The sequence below is a fragment of the Dasypus novemcinctus genome, chromosome 29, assembly GCF_030445035.2.
Source record: "Dasypus novemcinctus isolate mDasNov1 chromosome 29, mDasNov1.1.hap2, whole genome shotgun sequence".
In the NCBI taxonomy this organism is placed as follows: Eukaryota; Metazoa; Chordata; class Mammalia; order Cingulata; family Dasypodidae; genus Dasypus; species Dasypus novemcinctus.
Window position 1 is genome coordinate 23451877 of NC_080701.1, and position 20550 is coordinate 23472426.

General features: G+C 37.7%; 1 protein-coding gene across 2 annotated transcripts in view; it reads left to right on the forward strand.

Moving 5' to 3' along the window:
• LOC101444863 (disintegrin and metalloproteinase domain-containing protein 18) overlaps window positions 1-20550 on the forward strand; it is a 137658-nt gene that overhangs the window by 101920 nt on the left and 15188 nt on the right. For both annotated transcript variants that reach the window (XM_058290088.1, XM_004475126.3), the window contains exons 15-18: window positions 7762-7867; window positions 8659-8848; window positions 14935-15015; window positions 20119-20233. In XM_058290088.1, coding sequence (XP_058146071.1) covers window positions 7762-7867; window positions 8659-8848; window positions 14935-15015; window positions 20119-20233 — 492 coding nt within the window. The remainder of the gene's footprint in view (window positions 1-7761; window positions 7868-8658; window positions 8849-14934; window positions 15016-20118; window positions 20234-20550) is intronic.

Below are 20550 nucleotides of genomic sequence, written 5' to 3' on the forward strand. Positions count from 1 at the left end.
ATCACATGTGTTTGTAGTGTGTTTGTTCTTACAGCCGAGTAGTATTCCATTGTGTGTATATACCACATTTTATTGATCCACTCATCTGTTGATGGGCATTTGGGTTGATTCCAACTTTTGGCAATAGTGAACAATGCTGCTATGAACATTGGTGTACATATATCTGTTTGTGTCCTTGTTTTCAGTTCTGCCAGGTATATACCCAGCAGTGGTATTGCTGGGTCATATGGCAAATCTATGGCTAGTTTTTTGAGAAACCGCCATACTGTCCTCCAGAATGGTTGGATCCTTCTGCATTCCCACCAGCAGTGGATGAGTGTTCCCCTTCCTTCACATCCTCTCCAGCACTTGTATTCTTCTGTTTTTTTCATAGCTGCCAATCTTATGGGTGTAAGATGGTATCTCATTGTGGTTTTAATTTGCATTTCCCTGATAGCTAGAGATTTGGAACAATTTTTCATGTGCTTTCTTGCCATTTGTATTTCTTCTTCGGAGAAGTGTCTGTTTAAGTCTTTTTCCCATTTTTTAAATGGGTTGTTTATCTTTTTATTTTCAAGATATAGAAGTTCTTTATATATGCACGTTATAAGTTTCTTATCAGATATATGATTGCCAAATATTTTCTCCCACTGTGTGGGCTCCCTTTTTACATTCTTGACAAACTCCTTTGAGGTGCAGAAGGCTTTAATTTTGAGGAAGTCCCATTTATCTATTAGTTCTTTTGCTGCTCGTGCTTTTGGTGAGATATTCATAAATCCATTTCCTATTACAAGGTCCTGTAGATGTTTCCCTACACTGCTTTCTAAGGTTTTTATGGTCTTGGCTCTTATATTTAGGTCTTTGATCCATCTTGAGTTGATCTTTGTATAAGGTGTGAGATGGTAATCCTCTTTCATTCTTCTACGTATGGCTATCCAGTTCTCCAGACACCATTTGTTGAATAGGCCACTCTCTCCCAGTTGAGAGGGTTTGGTGGCTTTATCGAATGTTATGTGGCTGTATATGTGAGGTTCTATATCAGAGCTTTCAATTCGATTCCATTGGTCTATGTGTCTCTCCTTATGCCAATACCATGCTGTTTTCACCACCATAGCTTTGTAGTATGTTTTGAAGTCAGGTAGTGTGATTCCTCCAATTTCGTTTTTCTTTTTCAGTATGTCTTTGGCTATTCGGGGTCTCTTTCCTTTCCAAATAAATTTCATAGTTAGTATTTCTAGTTCCTTAAAGAAGGCTGCATTGATTTTTATTGGGATTGCATTGAATGTGTAGATCAGTTTTGGTAGGATAGACATCTTAATAATATTCAGTCTTCCTATTCATGAACAAGGAATAGTCTTCCATTTATTCAGGTCTTCTTTGATTTCCTTGAACAATCTTGTATAGTTCTCGGTGTATAAGTTCTTTACCTCTTTAGTTAAATTTATTCCTAAGTATTTGATTTTTTTATTTACTATTGTGAATCGTATTTGTTTCTTGATTTCCTCCTGATCTTGCTCATTATTAGTGTACAGAAATGCTACTGATTTTTGCGCATTGATCTTATAACCTGCGACTTTACTAAACTCATTTATGAGTTCTAGAATCTTCGTTGTAGATCTCTCAGGGTTTTCTATGTATAGGATCATGTCATCTGCAAATAATGAAATTTTGACTTCTTCCTTTCCAATTTGAATGCCTTTTATTTCTGGTTCTTGCCTCAGTGCTCGAGCAAGTACTTCTAAGACAACGTTAAATAGGAGCGGAGACAGTGGGCATCCTTGCCTTGTTCCTGAGTTTAGAGGGAAGGAGTCTAGGATTTCTCCATTGTAAACAATATTGGCTTTAGGTTTTTCATATATACTCTTTATCATGTTCAAAAAATTTCCTTGTATTCCAATCTTTTGGAGTGTTTTTATCAAGAAAGGGTGCTGTATTTTGTCAAATGCTTTTTCTGCATCAATAGATATAATCATGTGATTTTTTTTCCTTCAATCTGTTTATATGGTGTATTATGTTGATTGATTTTCTTATGTTGAACCATCCTTGCATACCTGGGATGAATCCCACTTGGTCGTGGTGTATAATACGTTTAATGTGTTGTTGAATACGATTAGCAAGTATTTTGTTAAGTATTTTTGCGTCTAGATTCATTAGAGAAATTGGTCTGTAATTTTCCTTTCTTGTGATGTCTTTGTTTGGCTTTGGTACTAGGGTAATGTTGGCATCATAGAAGGAGTTGGGTAATGTTCTTTCTGTTTCGATTTTTTGGAATAGTTTCAGCAGGATTGGTGTCAGTTCTTTCTGGAATGTTTTGTAGAATTCACCTTTGAAGCCATCTGGCCCTGGGCTCTTCTTAGTTGGGAGATTTTTAATAACTGATTCTATCTCTCTGCTTGTGATTGGTTTGTTAAGATCATCAATTTCTTCTTTTGTCAATATGGGCTGCTTATGTGTTTCTAGGAATTTGTCCATTTCCTCTAGATTGTCATTTTTGTTGGAATATAGTTTTTTAAAATATCCTCTTATGATAGTCTTTATTTCTGTGGGGTCAGTGGTGATATCGCCTTTCTCATTTCTTATTTTGTGTATTTGCATCTTCTCTCTTTTTTTCTTTGTTAGTGTTGCTAAAGGTTTGTCAATTTTGTTAATCTTCTCAAAAAACCAGCTCTTGGTCTTGTTTATCTGTTCAAGTGCTTTCTTATTTTCTATTTCATTTAGTTCTGCTCTTATCTTTGTTATTTCCTTCCTTCTTCTTCCTGTTGGGTTACTTTGTTGTTGTTTTTCTAATTCCTTCAAATGTGCAGTTAGTTCTTCAATTTTTGCTCTTTCTTCTTTTTTGATATATGAATTTATGGCTATAAACTTCCCTCTCAGTACTGCTTTTGCTGCATCCCATAAATTTTGGTATGTTGTGTTCTCATTATCATTTGTTTCAAGGTAGTCATTGATTTCTTTTGAGATTTCCTCTTTGACCCACTGTTTTTCTAAGAGTGTGCTGTTTAATTTCCAAATCGTGGTGTGAAATCTAGGCTTCTGTCCCTTGCAAATCTCCAGCTTGAGTCCACTGTGGTCAGAGATAATGTTTTGTATGATTTCAATCTTTCTGAATTCGTTCAGCCTTTCTTTGTGGCCTAGCATATGATCTATCTTGGAGAATGATCCATGTGCGCTTGAGAAAAATGTATATCCTGCTGTGTTTGGGTGTAGCGATCTATATATATCTATTAGATCCAGCTCCTCTAATATACTATTCAGATGTTTTGTTTCTTTGGTGATTCTCTTTTGAGATGTTCTGTCCAGAGTTGATAGTGGTGTATTAAAATCCCCCACTATAATTGTAGATGTATCTATTCTTTCACTTAGTTTTTCCAGCATTTGCCTGACGTATTTAGAGGCACCCTTGTTAGGGGCATAGATATTTATGATTGTTCGATCTTCTTGACAGATTTTCCCTTTGACTAAAATGTAGTATCCTTCTTTGTCTCTCACAATTGTTTCACATTTAAAGTCTATTTTGTCTGATATTAATATAGCTACTCCTGCCTTTTTTTGGTTATTGTTAGCTTGTATGATTGTTTTCCAGCCATTCACTTTCAATCTCCATGGGTCTCTGGGTCTAAGATGTGTCTCTTGTAGACAGCATATGGATGGGTCATATTTCCTTATCCAATGTCCCAGTCTGAATCTTTTGATAGGTGAGTTTAATCCATTGACATTCAGTGTTATTACTATCAAGGAATTATTTATGCTAGCCATATTTTGATTGGATTTGTGTTTGTCATATTTTGTTTGTATATTTTTTTTTGTCTTTTTTGTTATTGTTGTTGGTCTTATACTCTCCTCCACCTCTGCCTTTCCTGTTTTTTCCTTTCTTCCTGTAGAACTCCCTTTAGAATTTCTTGAAGGGGAGGTTTCTTGTTGGTATACTCTTTCAGTTTCTGTTTGTCTGCGAATATTTTGAACTCTCCATCATGTTTGAATGCTAATTTAGCTGGATAGAGTATTCTTGGTTGGAAATTTCTTTCCTTTAGTACCTTGACTATATCATACCACTGCCTTCTTGCCTCCATGGTTTCAGAAGAGAAATCAGCACTTAATCTAATTGAGCTTCCCTTGTATGTGATGGTTTTCTTTTCTCTTGCTGCTTTTAGGATTTTCTCTTTGTCTTGAGCATTGGATAATTTGACAAGTATATGTTTTGGGGTGGGCCTGTTGGGGTTTATGACTTGTGGAGTGCGCTGTGCTTCTTGGATATGTACATCTGTCTCTTTCAGTAGATTTGGGAAGTTTTCAGCCATTATTTCCTGCAACATTCCTTCTGACCCCTTTCCCTTCTCTTCACCTTCTGGAATGCCTATAATACGTATGTTTGAGTGTTTTGCATTGTCATTCAGGTTCCTAAATCCTAATTGGATTTTTTCTATCTTCTTATTGACCCCTTCTACTATCTGTTTGATTTCTGAAGTACTGTCTTCCACATCACTAATTCTCTGCTCTGTCTCTTCTAGTCTGCTGATATTTGCTGCAAGTGTATTTTTGATTTCTTGAACTGTGGTGTTCATTCCCATCATATCTGTTATGTTTTTTCGTATGTCTGCAATTTCCCCTCCAAGTGATGTCTTCATGTTGTTAACCTCTTTCATTACTTCATCAAATTTGTCGGTGATAAATGTTTTGAGATCTTTCATTGCTTGTGCCAAGTTTTGCTCCCCTTCGTGATTATTGGTTTGTTGATTGGATTCAGCCATGTTTTCCTGATTACTGGTTTGGTTTGTAGATTTTTGTTGCTTTCTGGTCATCTCTTTATCTTGAAGGATTTAAACAGTTCCTTAGGTTCTTTGTCTGCTCTTGGAGGTTAATTAGCTGTTATTTTTGCATAGGTGTTATATCTTCTCTTTGTCACTTTTTTCTTCTTATTCTAGTTTCTTGTTGTTGGTTAAGTTCACTTTAAAGGAAAGTATTAGTGTTGGGGGAAGGCAATTGTGTAAGCAAGGGAAAAGTGTAAAGTAATATTGGTGATATATGTTAACAAAGCAAGAATATGAGATCTGGGAGGATGGAGGTTAGATTTATGTAAATTGTGTAGAGTTATAGCAGTAGGTAGAGTACCTATTATGAGGTAGGTGATTGAATATGGGAGGATTATGGTATGAGCTAAAAAGCTATTGATTTCGTGAGAGAGGGAAAGAGAAAAAAAAATGGTAATAGTTTCAAGAGTGGATAACAGACAGAAAACAAAACATAGGTATTAGAAATTAAGACTTAGACCCTTCGTGGATCGAAGAAAGGGAGGTGGAAGGTGGAATATGGGAGAGCCAGTAGATGGTGGCTGATATCAAGATGTAGGGGAAAGAGTATAGTGCAGGTAGGCTAAATCAGTTCACACAGAAATGAGGCAGTGGAGGATGAGAAAACCCCAGCGAATGTGAGGTGTTTCCTGCCGCACCTATTTTATAATTGAGTTAAAATAAACTAAGTAGAATATGAGGGACAAGAGGGAGAGAGACAACAGAGAAAAAGAAAGAAAGAAAAAAAAAGAAAGTGGGGGGGAAGGGACGAGAGGAAGAAAGTAAAAGGGGATGGGCAAGGGGTGGGGAACAGATAGGGGAAAGAAAAAAAAAAACAGATATGCACAACCCAGAATTAAAACACCCACTTCACAGCACCTACCACGAAAAAAAGCCTTAAATAACTGAGTAAAAGAAAGACTTTGGGGGATATGCTGTGAGAGAAGACTAGGGGATATGCGGTGTTAGCAATCAGGAAATTGAAAAAAGTAAAGAATAAGTCAAAATGAAAATAAAAACAAAACAAAATGAAACGATAAGGAAAGAATGCCAACGTTGAAGGCTAGGGCATTTAAGGACCTCAGATGGACCTCAGTGCATGATGGATTCAGGGATGAAAAGTCTGAGATATTGAGGTCTCAAGAGATGTGAGTCTCTGTGGTGTGGGCCACCAGATTTTAGGGAATTCAGACTTGGCACTCTCCAATCTGGTCTACAGGAAGCCTGGGAGCCCCGTAGTGTAACACAGCCCTCAGGGATCCCTTCAGCTGGGTGCCAGCCTTAAGGGAGAAGTCAGATCCGCAAACTCTATATTATGACTGAACCCTGCAATTCATTTACTTAGCTGGGCTCATTAGTATATTTCACTTCAGCTTTTAGACAGCTCCCGTCCTGTGATTCCAAACCTCTGCCACTAGAGGGCACCTCTACACCGCAGCCACTTTGCTAGTACAGATCTGAAGCCCGGCCTGTGACGCCGAAAACAGATTCGAAAATCGTATTTCCCAAGCTTCGCAAAATATTCCCTAATCTGCTTCCAGACGTATCCCCCTCCCTTGCCGCAGCCTAATACAACTTTCCGATTACGTCTCTTTATTGCCTACAGCCTATTTGGGTCGGAGACCGGCTGCCGGGCTTTTGGGGGCGGGGCTTCAGGCGGAAGCACTGTTGTTTATGTTCGCAATCACAAGTTTCTCCCGCTTCACAACAAAGCACCGTCTATCTTCCCAAATCGCACTGCAAAGGCGACCCGTCGCATCAACCCGTGCACAGCTCGCCCAGAGCTCGTGAACTCCTCGAGAGCTCAGAGCCGTGTAAAAGCGGTGCCGCTGGGCTGAACCGCGACTCCCCCCACCTGCAGCAGGGAGGAGCCCGCGCGCGGGTCTCACCCACAGGCAATAGAACCCAAACTATATCTACTAGACCAATCCTCTCCGTTACCTTTCCACCCAATCGATGTCCAGGCACTTCTGCCCTGCAAAAATCCCGAAAGAGCCTGGCCTTGGAGAGCCTGCAGCCGCGCCCAACCGTCTCCTCCCGGGACCTACCGCAAAGGCAAGTTCACTCAGCGACCATCTTGCCTCCCCTCTCCTCCTTCTTCCTCTTAAGGCTCTGTGGGCCCAGCTTCTTACCATCTCAGCTGTAGGCTGACAGAGGGCTCATGTCTCTTCCTGGGGCTTTGCTGTTTGAGGCTTCTCCTTTCTGTGTATCTTGTATGTGTCTTCTTGAGTGAGTATCTGTTTCAATCAGCTCACCAAGGGGACAGGACTCAACCCTGAGTCACGCCCTACAGATGTGATCGAATCAAAGCCCTAATCTTGATTTAATCAAGTAAACATAAAGCCTTTGAATTTAATGAAATCACAAGGTATCACGCTCAGAGGAACAGACCAGTTTACAAACATAATCAATATCTTTTTTTTTTTTTGAATTCATAAATAATATCAAACTGCTACAGAGCATTAAGACCCACTCCAGGTAATGCAATCTAATCAAAGGCCCTTAACTGAAGTAATTTAATCAAAATTTCCCACATACCATAGTGTTGTATGCATAGGAATAGATTAACTTTAAGAACAGGATTTTCTGGGGTCCACAAAAGACGCAAACTGCCACATTAACCCAGTTACCACAACTCTTTACCTGTTTTCTGAGTTTTGAGGAACACGTATCTGCCAGTTTTTGCTAGTTCTTCAAAAATTCTGTGGGGGAATGGAAATTTGGAACATCTTATGCCACTGCCTCGAGTGACTGGGAAGTCAGCACATTGTTTTTAACAATAATATAACTTTCTGCAATTGTAATCTTTTTCTGTTTTCTGTCAGATCATTTTTTCTTTCTACTTGCATTGAGAGGGAAGCACACAGTAGCATAAGCATGATAGGTAGTTAAAGCTCATGATGTTTTGATTATGAAATTAAAGCTTCATTAACCTTTAATTGACAAAATCATTTGGACCAGAATAATCATTTGACTGACATGTTTGCATTTTAAGGTACTCAAGGTGCTCCGTTTGCCTGTTTTAAAGAAGTTAATTCTCTCCGTGATAGATTTGGAAACTGTGGTTTTAAAAATTCACAACCATTACCTTGTGACCAAAAGTATGTATGTAGAAAATGACTATTTTATTGAATCATAAAACTTATATTTTCTTGTTAAGACACACATAGTAGCTAAGAATGCTTGTTTCCACTGAGGATGAGATTTTTAAGATAAATGTAAGCACTTCCAAGAGCAAGAAGGGACATATATCATTTTTTAGGACATAATCTGGGAATATAGTAAGCCTCTTACAGAAGTCAGTATTCTATCCAATGACAGATTATGTATGTCTAAATAAGGTATCTGTGGAGTATCCTTTGGTATGTTTGTGGTATAGATGAGATGTAAAATTTCCTAAATTCTCAAGACATATGCAAAGCACTGGAAATATTGGTGTATTAAAAGAAGCTTATGATTAGAATGAAGACTTTGTATAAGACAGAGATGTCCTGGCTAGAGATAATGGCAGGGACTATAGGCTTAATCAAAATGCTCAAAGACCAAATGCCATCTGCTACTCTCATCAAATGATGTTGGGTAATAAGTAACCAGACCAGCCAAGCTACATCAGTGTGGTAAAATATGAGCACTCTAAGACAACTGAAGGCTAGAGAACACTTTTGAGTTGTCTTCATATTTAAGTTCAATGTATGCATTGCAATTATTAGAATGTTAGTTAATTGACTTGCATTCATTTGTTGTGCATGATAAGATAGCATTATTTTGGCTTTTATCTCGTTTAATGTCACCAATTAAACAGCACTTTTGTTATCATCCTTGTAATACTTATTTGGAATCTGACGTTATCAAAAGACAAAATGATAAGGAATTTTCTGTCTTTCTCTTCCAGGGATGTTCTCTGTGGAAAATTAGCATGTGTTTGGCCACATAAGAGTACTTATAAAAGTGATGGTCAACCTATAATTTATTCTTATATTCAAGATCACGTATGCATATCCATAGATAGTGAGTCTTCAGTGAGATCAGATGGAAGGGATTATGCCTATGTGGCTGATGGCACTGTGTGTGGTCCACAAATGGTAACAAAATATGTTAATTTTTATTTAGTTGTGTTAAATTATGCTAATAAACAGATATTGTATTCTGTCATGACTATCTAAATCAGATTGCCTGGATTTAAACCCGATAACCAGCATTTATTTCCCATATGATAACAAAAAGATAATTAACTAATAACAGTTATCTAATGATGTTGTTTTTAGGATTAACCTGTCACCAGTCCTTATGTAGGAAGATATATATGTCTTTTTTTTAAAAAAAAAAGGAAATCAATTTTATTGATACATATCAATAAAGCATACAATTCATCCAAAGTGTACAATCAATGGTATTTTCTATAAACAGATAGTTGTGTGCTCATCACTTCAGTCATTATTAGAGCATTTTCTTTATTTCAATAATAATAATAATAAACAACAAAAAACAGATAAATGAGAAAATTCCTCACCTCTTAATCTCTCTATGCTTCACCAACTGTACATAGCTGCTGTTTCTAGCTATTCTATCCAAAGTATATAATCACTGACTTTAATATAATCACAATTTTTACAGTCATCTCAAAAATTTTAGAACAATTTAATTACTCCAAAAAGAAATACTCTATGCCCCTTGGCACTTACTGATATGGATTTTTTTCAGATCTTTGAAATCTGCTTTTAATATAAAAGTATAATATTGAATTTTGATTTTTACCTGCTTCACAAAGAAAAATAAGCTTAATATTTCTTAAATCATTTGCTTATATATGTGATGAAAACATATATATGAAAAGACTGGAAGAACCAAACTAGAAATCTGTATTAGGAAAGCATGGTTATAGTGCATGTAAAGTTTTGTACATACGTGTATATACATACATATGAGTACTTACATTCATGTAGTCATAAAATAAAGTGAAAGCCAAATGGTTCAGAGGTTCAGAGTGGTGGTATGAGGGCATACATTTCTGAAAACATAGTTATATAAGGCACACAAGATTTAAATCAGCAATGGAAAATTACTGTCTTGCATTTTAATGGCATTAAACACTTACACTTGTTGACTTAAGATTTAAATCAAAACCTTTAAAGAGTGGATTAATTAGCCAATTCTTTTGTCTAGGTTCAGCAATCCTAACCCACTGGGAGACTTTCTTGCTATGTTAGCCTTGAAAAAGTCTCCCAATGATCCTACTTCTTGGTATTTACTCCCTTGTTCAGTCCTCTCCCTCTGTTCATGGGCTGGACCTAGTGACCTGCTTCTAACAAATAGATTATAGCAAACACAGCAAAAGTTATGGGACATCACCTCTAAGATTAGGTTAAAAGAGACAATGGCTTCCATTTTGCATGCACCATCTGCCTTACCTTCTGAGTTTGCTTAATTTGCTTAAATAAGCTACTATGATGGAAAATCCCACATGGAAAGCAATTTTGGGCCAGTGATGAACTGAGGGTTTCAATTCAAAATCTTAGAGTAACCAAATTCTACCAAAAACCACATGAGTGAGCTCTGAAGTGGATTCTTCCCACTTGGGGTTTCAGATGCAGTCCTAGTCCTGTCTCACATCGTGATTTCAGTTTTGCCAGAGACTCGAAGCAGAGAACCCAGCTAAGATGTTCCCAGATTCCTGGCCAGAGAAATTGTGTTATAATAAATGTGTGCTGTTTTAAACCAGAAAGTTTTGGGGGTAATTTGTTAAGCAGCAATAGATAATTCCAATTTTGGTATCTGGAAATATGGCCTGTTATAACAAATACCGAAAAATATGGAAATGCTGTAAAACCAGGAAGTGGGTGGTTGCTGTGAGAATATATATTTTTTAAGATTGATTGATTGATTGATTGATTGATTTATTTATTTATTTATTTATTTATCTCCCCTTCCCCCCCCATCCCAGTTGTCTGTTCTCTGTGTCTATTTGCTGCGTCTTCTTTGTCCGCTTCTGTTGTCAGTGGCACGGGAATCTGTGTTTCTCTTTGTTGTGTCATCTTGTGTCAGCTCTCCAAGTGTGTGGTGCCATTCCTGGGAAGGCTGCACTTTCTGTCACACTGGGCAGCTCTCCTTACAGGGCGCACTCCTTGCGCATGGGGCTCCCCTACACGGGGGACACCCCTGTGTGGCATGGCACTCCTTGCGCGCATCAGCACTGTGCATGGGCCAGCTCCACACGGGTCAAGGAGGCCTGGGGTTTGAACCGTGGACCTTCCATGTGGTAGACGGACGCACTAACCACTGGGCCAAGTCCGCCGCCTGCTGTGAGAATATTGAGGACTATGAGAAAGAAAGCTCAAATTGTTTGGAAGAGACTGTTAATGTAAGTCTGGACCTGAAGGACACTGTTAACGAGGGCTCAAAAAAGTAATGAGAAACTTGTTCTTGGAAACTGTAGGAAAGAGAGATTTATTTAGTGGCAGAAACTTAGCAACATTCACACCTGGCAATATGTGGATATTAAAACATGTGCCTAATGAAGTTGGAGATTTATCTTCTGGTTCCTTCCTGCTGTTTACATTAAAATATGAGAAGAAACAAATAAATTGAGAGAAGAACATTTAAAGAAAATGAACCAGGATTTGATAATTTTCTCTGATAGCCAAAGTTGCTAAAATTAAGAAATGACTCTGAGCCCTGTCAGGAAAACATTGCTTGGAGATAACAAGACTGTAACAAGTATTCAAAAGATCAAAGTACTAGAGTATTATTCAGTCACACAAATGACCCTTTAAAGAGATTAAGGATATAATTCACAGATCTTTCCTATCAAAAAATGAGGTCTCTGGAAGCTTAATTGCTTTGTCTTTCAGCAATCTCAGCAGAAGCCTAAGGTAGAGGAAAAATTTTTTCAAAGAGATTTGCAAGTCTGTGGCTATTGTCTATTGGAGTGAAAGTCACTGGAAACCCATAAAGATTTTGAGAAAGTTGTATCATCAGATGCACTACCAGCAAGTATGAAAGAGAAAAAAAGAGTAAAAAAAATAAACAATTCTACTGATAAGAAGCAGTTAAGAAAACTGTTCAGCTGAAACACATGCTACTCTTCATAAAGAAGGAAGGAAGGACTTTGGAGATGGAACCAAGAGCTGAGAAGGAAGAACCAAGAGCCAAGATGGATTATTCACAGGCTTTGAAACTGAATCAAGGAATTCCCAATATTTATTCTGCTGGATTTCACAATTGCTATGGCCCATTTCCCAAACTTTTGAATATGAAAGTCTGTAGGACTATTTTCACATGTCTAAACATGGAGGAGCTTTACCCAAGGAAGTACCCCCAAAAGCTAAATTCAATGAAGAGATTCTAGGCTTTGAACTGATGCTTTTAAGACTTTCAGAGACCTTAAGAAGGAATGTATTTTGTGTGTGCAAAGGATGTGTAACAACAGACAACAGAGATTGGACTATGGAATCTACTTCTAAAGTGCTTCCCAATGATCTCACCTCTTCTTCACTCCCTTGTGCAATACCATTCTCCTGTGTGAGGGATGGATCTAGAAACTTGCTTCTAGCAAAGAGAATATACCAAAAGTGAGAAAATGTTACTGTCAATATTAGGTCATAAAATATATTAATTTCCATTTTTCTTGCACTTTTTCTATTGCATTCTTGGATTGGTTGCTTTAATGAAAGAGGCTGCCAAGTTGGAGAGGGATATGTGGCAAGGAAAGGAGGATGACCTTCAGCTAATTAGCCAGTGAGGAACTGATGATGACAATCCTACAGCCTCCCACAAGGCACTAAATCCTACCAACAGCCACATCATTGATATTGGAGGGAGATACCCATTAGTAAAACCTTCAGATGAAAATGGCTGAAACCTTAATAGCTTTATGAGAAATATTTAAGCAAAGGATCCAGATGTGTCATGCCCCGAAGTTCTAACTCACAGAAACTGAGGCAATATATATGTATTGCTTCATTCCTTTAGGATAAATGTCAAAGAATTCAATTCATAGGACACATAAGTATATGTGTGGCTTTGTAAGAAAATTCCATAATGTTTTCCAAACTGGCTGTACCATCTTTATGTTCCCACAAGCAATGTATGAAAGATCAAATTTCTCCAGATCTTCACCAGCAATTGGTGTCACTATTTTCAGTTTTAGTCATTGTAATTGCTGTGTACTGAAATGTGATTGTGAGAATATTTCTTGGAAATGAATGTGAAAAATGACTTAAAATGCTGCAGGTAGATTAAGTATGGTAAGAGATGAGGATTTTTCAATGAACTGAGCAAAATGAAGATAATTAGTAACTTTCTCAAAGAAGTTTCAGTAGAATGAAGTGAAACAAAGGCTGACTGAAATCAGTTGCTTAGGATATGAGAATGTGAGCATAGTCAACTCCCTTCATGAAGTTTACTGTTAAGAGAACAATAAAAAAAGGTGATAGCTAGGGAATAAAAGGATATAGGAGATATATTTATGTAGGCATACACACTGATATTTGTTTGTGTATATACACAAACACATGTATATGCATATGTTTTTAAGATGGAATATAATACAGTATGTTTTTTATGCTGATAATGGTGATCAAATAGATAAAGAATAAGGAATAAGATTAGAACAGGAACAAGAGGGCAATTGCTGAGTTATGTCCTTAACTAGGCAAGAAGAGCAGGGACCTAGTACCCAAATGGAAGAATTGGTCTAAAGTAAGGGGGCTTATAGTTCATCCCCAGGAACACACACAAAAAATCAGACTATATTGATAAGAAGGTTGTTTATTGAATAAGGAATAAGGTAAGAACAGGAATAAGTGGATGGTTTTGTTTCCTTGGCTGATCAAGCAAATGCCATGTGATGGACTGGTTTAACCAATGGGAATTCATTAGCTCACAGTTCTGAGGCTAGGAAAAGTCCAAATCCAGGAATCATGAAGGCATGCTGTCTTCCTGAAGATTGGCATTCCAGGGCTGGTTTCCGGCAATCCTTTGTCCTGAGCTCCTCTGTCACATGGCTATACTTATGGTCACCTCTTCTGATCTCTCCCTTCTTTTCTGGGTTTTTCTCTCTCTCTGTTTGAATTTCATTCTGTTTATAAAGGATTCAAGTAATAGGATTAAGTTCCATCCTGATTGAGTTGGGCCACACCTCAACTGAAGGAATCGCATCAAAGAGTTCTACTGAGAATGGGTTCTTATCCACAGGGATGGATTAAGTTTAAGAACATGTTTTTCTGAGGTACATAGGTCCAAACCACCATAGAGGGGCAAGTGCCAGAGTTAAATCCCCAACTAGGCAAGAAAAGCAGAGACTTATTAGCCAAGTGGATGGTATGGCCTTAAGTAAGGGAATGTATAGTTCATCTCCAGTAACACCGAACATGCACTCTTCTAACTTAAGACACCTTTATCATCTTAATGTGCATTTAGAATTTATAATTTACTTATGTGCTATGTATTAATTTTGAGAAAATAATTGCAAATTGATAATTTTCATTCTAATTTGACACACTCATATTTGGAATTTTTAGTTACATTTTATGCTATACATTAATAAAGGAAAAAGAGAAGAGACTAGGAAAACTATCAGCAAAATTAAAAAGGGTAAAAGCAATTGTATATCCATGACTACCAATGATTACCCACTTTGACATAACAAAGGATTTAGGGTTTGATATAAATAAAATTAAAACATGTATCTTGCCATGTTATTCTTACCAATATTATACCAAAGATTCATAATCATTTGAAATCCTAAATATTGTGTTTACATTTAAATCCATTACTTCTGTTTCATTTTTAAAGATAACAAATACCACTATTTTAACCAGTTATTCATTAAAAAACATTAAAATAATATAGAAAACTCTTCTAAAGGAGATTCTTAATTCAATACCCAATTGTAGATATAAAAGTCAAAACTATATGACATCTTTATATAAAGGATTTAAAGGCAAATATTCTCAGGTTTTTTTCCTTGCACTTATTATTGTTCACCTTTTTGTATTGGAATGCCTGAAGCCATGTATCAGAATCAGAGTGTTATAGGATTAAAAATCTTTACATTTTATGCACTGAGCATCTCTTGTGCATATATAACAGATATGTAATGAATGCTATTCTCATTTTATATCAACTTTGCAAATGATTATGAAATATTATTACTTTTGTTTCATTTTAGTACTGTTTAAATAAAACCTGCAGAGAAGCTCATTTAATGACCTATAGCTGTAATGCCACTAGAAAATGCAAAGGAAATGGGGTAAGCAACTTTTACTTTTTAGAGTTTTACGTTACATAATCTTTTTATGGGCAATTCAAGGTAAGAATTTATGATGTTTGGGAGACTTGAGAGTCTATGTCACTTTCAAACTGACATTGCCTAGGCTACCTGACTAGCTTGAAAATATCAGCTAAGCCAATTCTAACATTCACAAATGAAATAGAGTGTATATTTATTGGATTTATTGTAGGCACCCAATTAAACATGTTTATTTTTATTTTTTAAGAAGTTACTTAGATTACATAAATGTTACATAAAAAATGTATGCCTTACTCCCTAACCCTCCCACACTTTACCACATTAACAACATCCTTCATTACTGCAGTACATTTGTTACAATTGATGTACACATATTGGAGCATTGCCACAAAAGTGTAGATTAAAGTTTATATTGTAATTTACACTCTCTCCCGCACAATTCTCTAGGTTATTGCAAAATATATAACAGCCTGTATCTGTTGTTGCAGTGTCATTCAGGACAATTGCCAAGTCCCAAAAATGCCCCTGTATTCCTCGTTTTTCCTTCTCCCTGCCCTCAGAACTTCCAATGACCCCTACCTCCACTCATATGAGTAATATGGTTTCTCCCATTGCTAGAATATTAATAAGTCTATAGTAGAATGCGTATAAGTTTATTTTGGTACACAGTTCATTCCACAATCCTGAGGATTCTGGGATGGTGATGTCCATGCCACTTCTAAATGAGAGGGGGCTGTCATCCATTAGGACCCATGGATGGGATTCTCTTACCTGGTTGTTGTAGACTCTCTCGATTCCTTGGCATGACAGTTGTCCATCATCACCTCCTTGTTAGTGGTCCTGGGAGAGAACAATGAACTAGTATTGCAACTCCATTGAGATTCGGGGCCCAGTGGGCACGTGAACAGCAAAAAGATTTAAGTCTCTTGGATGTAGATGTACCAACTCTAGTCCTAATTATACGTTCAAATAGAAGAACAGAAGAGCTGTGTGTAGGGAAACCACAACTGAGTCCAGCTTTGTCACCATGGAAAGCATAAATTCCAAAGTAGGACCCACTGGCAAGGCACCAAACTCTTGAGCTTTCTGCCCTAACTATAGTGTCTGGATGTCTCCAGAGCCCTCAGAAACCCCACTATTTGGGGTAATAGCTACTTTGGCAGTCAAAGAGATCCTACTGAGACATGCATGAGGGTAACCTCTGGAATGACCTCCTGACTCACTCTGAAGTCTTAGCCATATAAACTCATTTGTCTTTACATTTTCCTCCTTTTGGTCAAGGTCTTTTTCCAGTTGCATTGCTAGTTGGTGCTTGGTAGTAATCCCTCAGTGCCAGGGAGGCTCATTCCTGGGAGTCCTGCCTCACTCTGAGGGGAAGGTAATGTATTTATATGCTGAGTATGGCTAAAGAGAGGCCACATTTGAGCAACAAGGAGGCTCCCAGGGAGCAAGTCTTAGGCACTCTATAATTCTAGGCTAAGTTTTCATTTCAAGAGTAAAGGTTCATAAACACAGTCATCAATATCAAGGATCCATCAATAGACTATCTTCCTTCACTAGTCATTGCCCCTGTACTCAGGGGATTCCTAGTGTTCCATTCGAGAATGTGGCAGAGCTCCCCAAGATGGGAATTTGATATTCCTTCGATTATTGTGTGAATCTCCTATTGTGAAAATCCCCCATGAACATTTGAGCACATTTATATACCTTATATGTATGCCCAGGTGAGCTTCCTTCCATGTATCCCCCATCACTGACACCCCACACCAATGAGCCTTCCCTGCCCCAGTTGTAACCCTTCTGTGGTCCAAAACTTCTTCTAAAATGAAGCCAATAAAATAGCCAAATACAATTAATAAAAAAATGAAATGTGAAAGATAGTTTTAAACATAAAAAATAAAATACAAAAACATTTTTTAATTAAAAAAATTAGGGATAAAAGAAACTAATAAAAAATATTTAAAAGGTTTTCTTTTGACATTTTGTCTTTCATCACTGTAAGATCTGTTGTTCTACGTATACAGTGACATTTTCTTCCATTTATTTCCCCAATGTCTTACTTTTTTCATTTTGTCTTCAAAGAAGGTTTAGGTTACAGAAAAGTTACAGTCACATATCAAATTCAGGGGACTCCCATAAACCCAGCATCCTCCCCATTTTTCTCCTTTCCCTTATAATAACATTTTATATGTGAATGGTATGTTTCTTACAACTGATGTACAAATATTGAAACATAGCTACCAACCATGGTCAATGGTTTACATTATGGTTTACAGTTTCGACCATACACTTTTACAAATTTTGATGTAATTTAACATGACCTGTGTCCATCATAGCAAGATCAAGTAGAACTCTTTGATTGCCCCCAAAATGTCCCCTGTTCCATCTATTCTATTCTTCCCTCCCCATCCCCTTAGGACATATGGCAACCACTAGGCTTCACTCTTTGATGGACAAGATTCATGTTGCTTGCAACAACGCTGAGGGCTTGACACACTGATCTGTCCTCCCCTATAAGACTCTGTCCATGCTCTCAAGAGACTCTTGTCCCTCTATTTGAGAACATAGTGGGCCTCCCCAGCATGGGAGTCACACCACCTTGCCACTCACTATGTGGGTCTCCACCCACTCATATAATACACTATGGCATGATAAACACTCACACACTCCCTGGAAGCCTCCCTGTCCCAAATGCTCCCCACATCCAATGCCCCAAACCAGCAACCCTCACTTGCCATATTGCCAACAGAGCACTCCCAACATTGTAGTTTCAACCATGTACCCGCCAATCCCAGTATTCATCTGCTTCCTCCTCCAACCCTCCCCCCAGTTCCATGGACTGTCCAACGCACTGTCCCCACCCAACCCCCTGACAAACCAGCACCACCCAACCCAACAGTACCATTATGCCACTGTCATGCTCCTCCATTGTACAACTATACACTTCCACCTTATCATAGATTTTGCCCATATGGGCATTGGCTTACAACATTCTTCTCTCTTTCTATTTCCTATAAACCTATCTTCCAGACTCTATCTAGTTCAGTGAGTCTGCTCAATTTACTTAATTCATGTCAGTAAGTCCATGTTAGGCAGTGCCGGTTTGTCAGGGAGGGGGAGTGGAATCCTTGTGTGGGGGCGATTTAGAAAAAGGTGTACTTGGGGTAGCCTTCTATGAAGTGTGTGAGTGTTCATCTTGCCATAGTGTGTTATATTAGTAAGTGGAGACCCACATAATGAGCGGGAAGGTGGTGGACTCCCATCCTGGGGAAGCTAACTATGTTCTCAAATAGAGGGACAGGATTCTCCTCAGAGCATAGGTGGTGCTTAATGGGGGAGGGCAGACCAGCATTTCAAGACCTCAGTGTAACTATGAATTTTTTCCTTCAAGGAGTGAAGGCTGGTGGTTGCCTTGGGTTGGGAGGAGAGAGAGAGAGAGGAATGGAATAGATGTAATGGGGCATTTTGAGGGAGATGGAAGTGTTCTTCATGATCTTGATATGAGGGAGACAGGCCACATTGAATTGCATGAAAGTTTATGAAAGAGTTTGGCCCATAATGTAAACCACAATGTAAACCCTTTACCATGGTTGGTAGCTATATTTCAATATTTGTACATCATTTGGAACAAATATACCACCATATATACAATGTTATTAATAAGGGAAGGGAGAAAAGGGGGAGGATGTTGAGTATTTGGGAATCCCCTCTATTTGGTACGTGAGTTTTCTGTAACCTAAACTTCTTTGAGGACAAAATGAAAAAAAAAAGTAAGACATGGGGGAAATAAATGGAAGACAATGTCACTGTACATATAGGACAACAGATCTTATAGAGATGAAATGGAAAATATAAAAAAATTAAATATTTTTTCATTATTTTTATTATCCCAAATTTTTATTTTTATTAAAATTTTTTTTGTTTTTTTTTCTTATTTTTAACACTATCATTATTATTCATTTTCTTAAAATTGCTTTTGACTATTTTACTGGCTTCATTTTTGAAGAAATTTAGGGTCATGAGAATTTAAACAGAAATGCAAATGTATCATGTTTTACTTTATTGCCTATTTTTAATGCTTTCTTTTATATCTATGTTCTTTTTTTAAAAGATTTTATTTTATTTCTCTCCCCTTCTCCCCCCCCCCCCAGTTGTCTGTTCTCTGTGCCCATTTGCTGCGTGTTCTTCTTTGTCCGCTTCTGTTGTCAGCGGCATGGGAATCTGTGTCTCTTTTTGTTGTATCATCTTGCTGCGTCAGCTCCCCATATGTGCGGTGCCATTCTTGGGCAGGCTGCACTTCCTTTTGCTCTGGGCGGCTTTCCTTACGGGGCGCACTCCTTGCGCGTGGGGCTCCCCTACGCAGGGGACACCCCTGGGTGGCACAGCACTCCTTGTGCTCATCAGCACTGCGCATGGGCCAGCTCCACACGGGTCAAGGAGGCCCGGGGTTTGAACAGCGAACCTTCCATGTGGTAGACGGATGCCCTATCCTTTGGACCAAGTCCTCTTCCCATCTATATTCTTTTATTTTGAAATGCATTCACTATAAAATGAAATACAAACGATTGCTCAATAGAGTCAATCATTGAAAAGGAACTAGGATAAGAAATTAAAGCAACTAAGTCATTTGATGATGACTTTATCACAATACTTTGTATAGAAATTAAAGTGAATAAATAGGAAATGTGTAAGTGGTGACAACAAAAGTTTCCAAAATAACTAAATGAGAACATATTTGTGAAAAATAAATTCTAAATCCACCATTTAAATTCTAAATCCACCTAATGGTGTGCTCTCCCCTGTGAATGTGGTGGCCATCACAATATTGAGTGCCATTTTTAAAAAGGTGATTGTGGATGACAAATTGCTTATCAAAAACTACCAATGTTCAGAGGACAGAAATGTACATTCATGTCGGTAGTGATTTGTCATTCATGCTCTTATATTGTCAAAAATTTTCACTAAATTTTCTAACTTCTTTTATTATACTATTTTCTTAATAGTTATAAGAAAATAGTCTTTCTATGTTCTTGACTTTAGATATTTATATCAGATATAAAAACTTAGATAATTCACGATGATTATATGATTTTTGTGTTTCAGATATGTAATAATTTTGGTAATTGTCAATGCTTCCCGGGCTATAGACCTCCAGATTGTTCACTCCAGGTTAATTCACCAGGGGGCAGTATTGATGATGGAAATGTTCAGAAAGCTGGTGAGTAAAAACAAAACTTAAAAACAAGATAGAATGTTGGTTTTTTTTTTCTGTCTTGTTTTTGTTTTTTAGCAGGTACCAGGGTTGAACCCAGGACCTCATACATGGGAAGCAAGCACTCATCCACTGAGCTACACCCACTCCCCAAAATGTTGTTTTATATGGAGGGAATTATGATGACGTTTCATGCACCATCTTGGCTAGATTATGATATCTAGTTGTTTGGTCAAAGCAAGCACTTGCCTGATTGTTTTTGTGAGGAAATTCCATGGGTTTAAATTAGTCAGGTGGAATGCCTCTATGGTTGATTAACAATC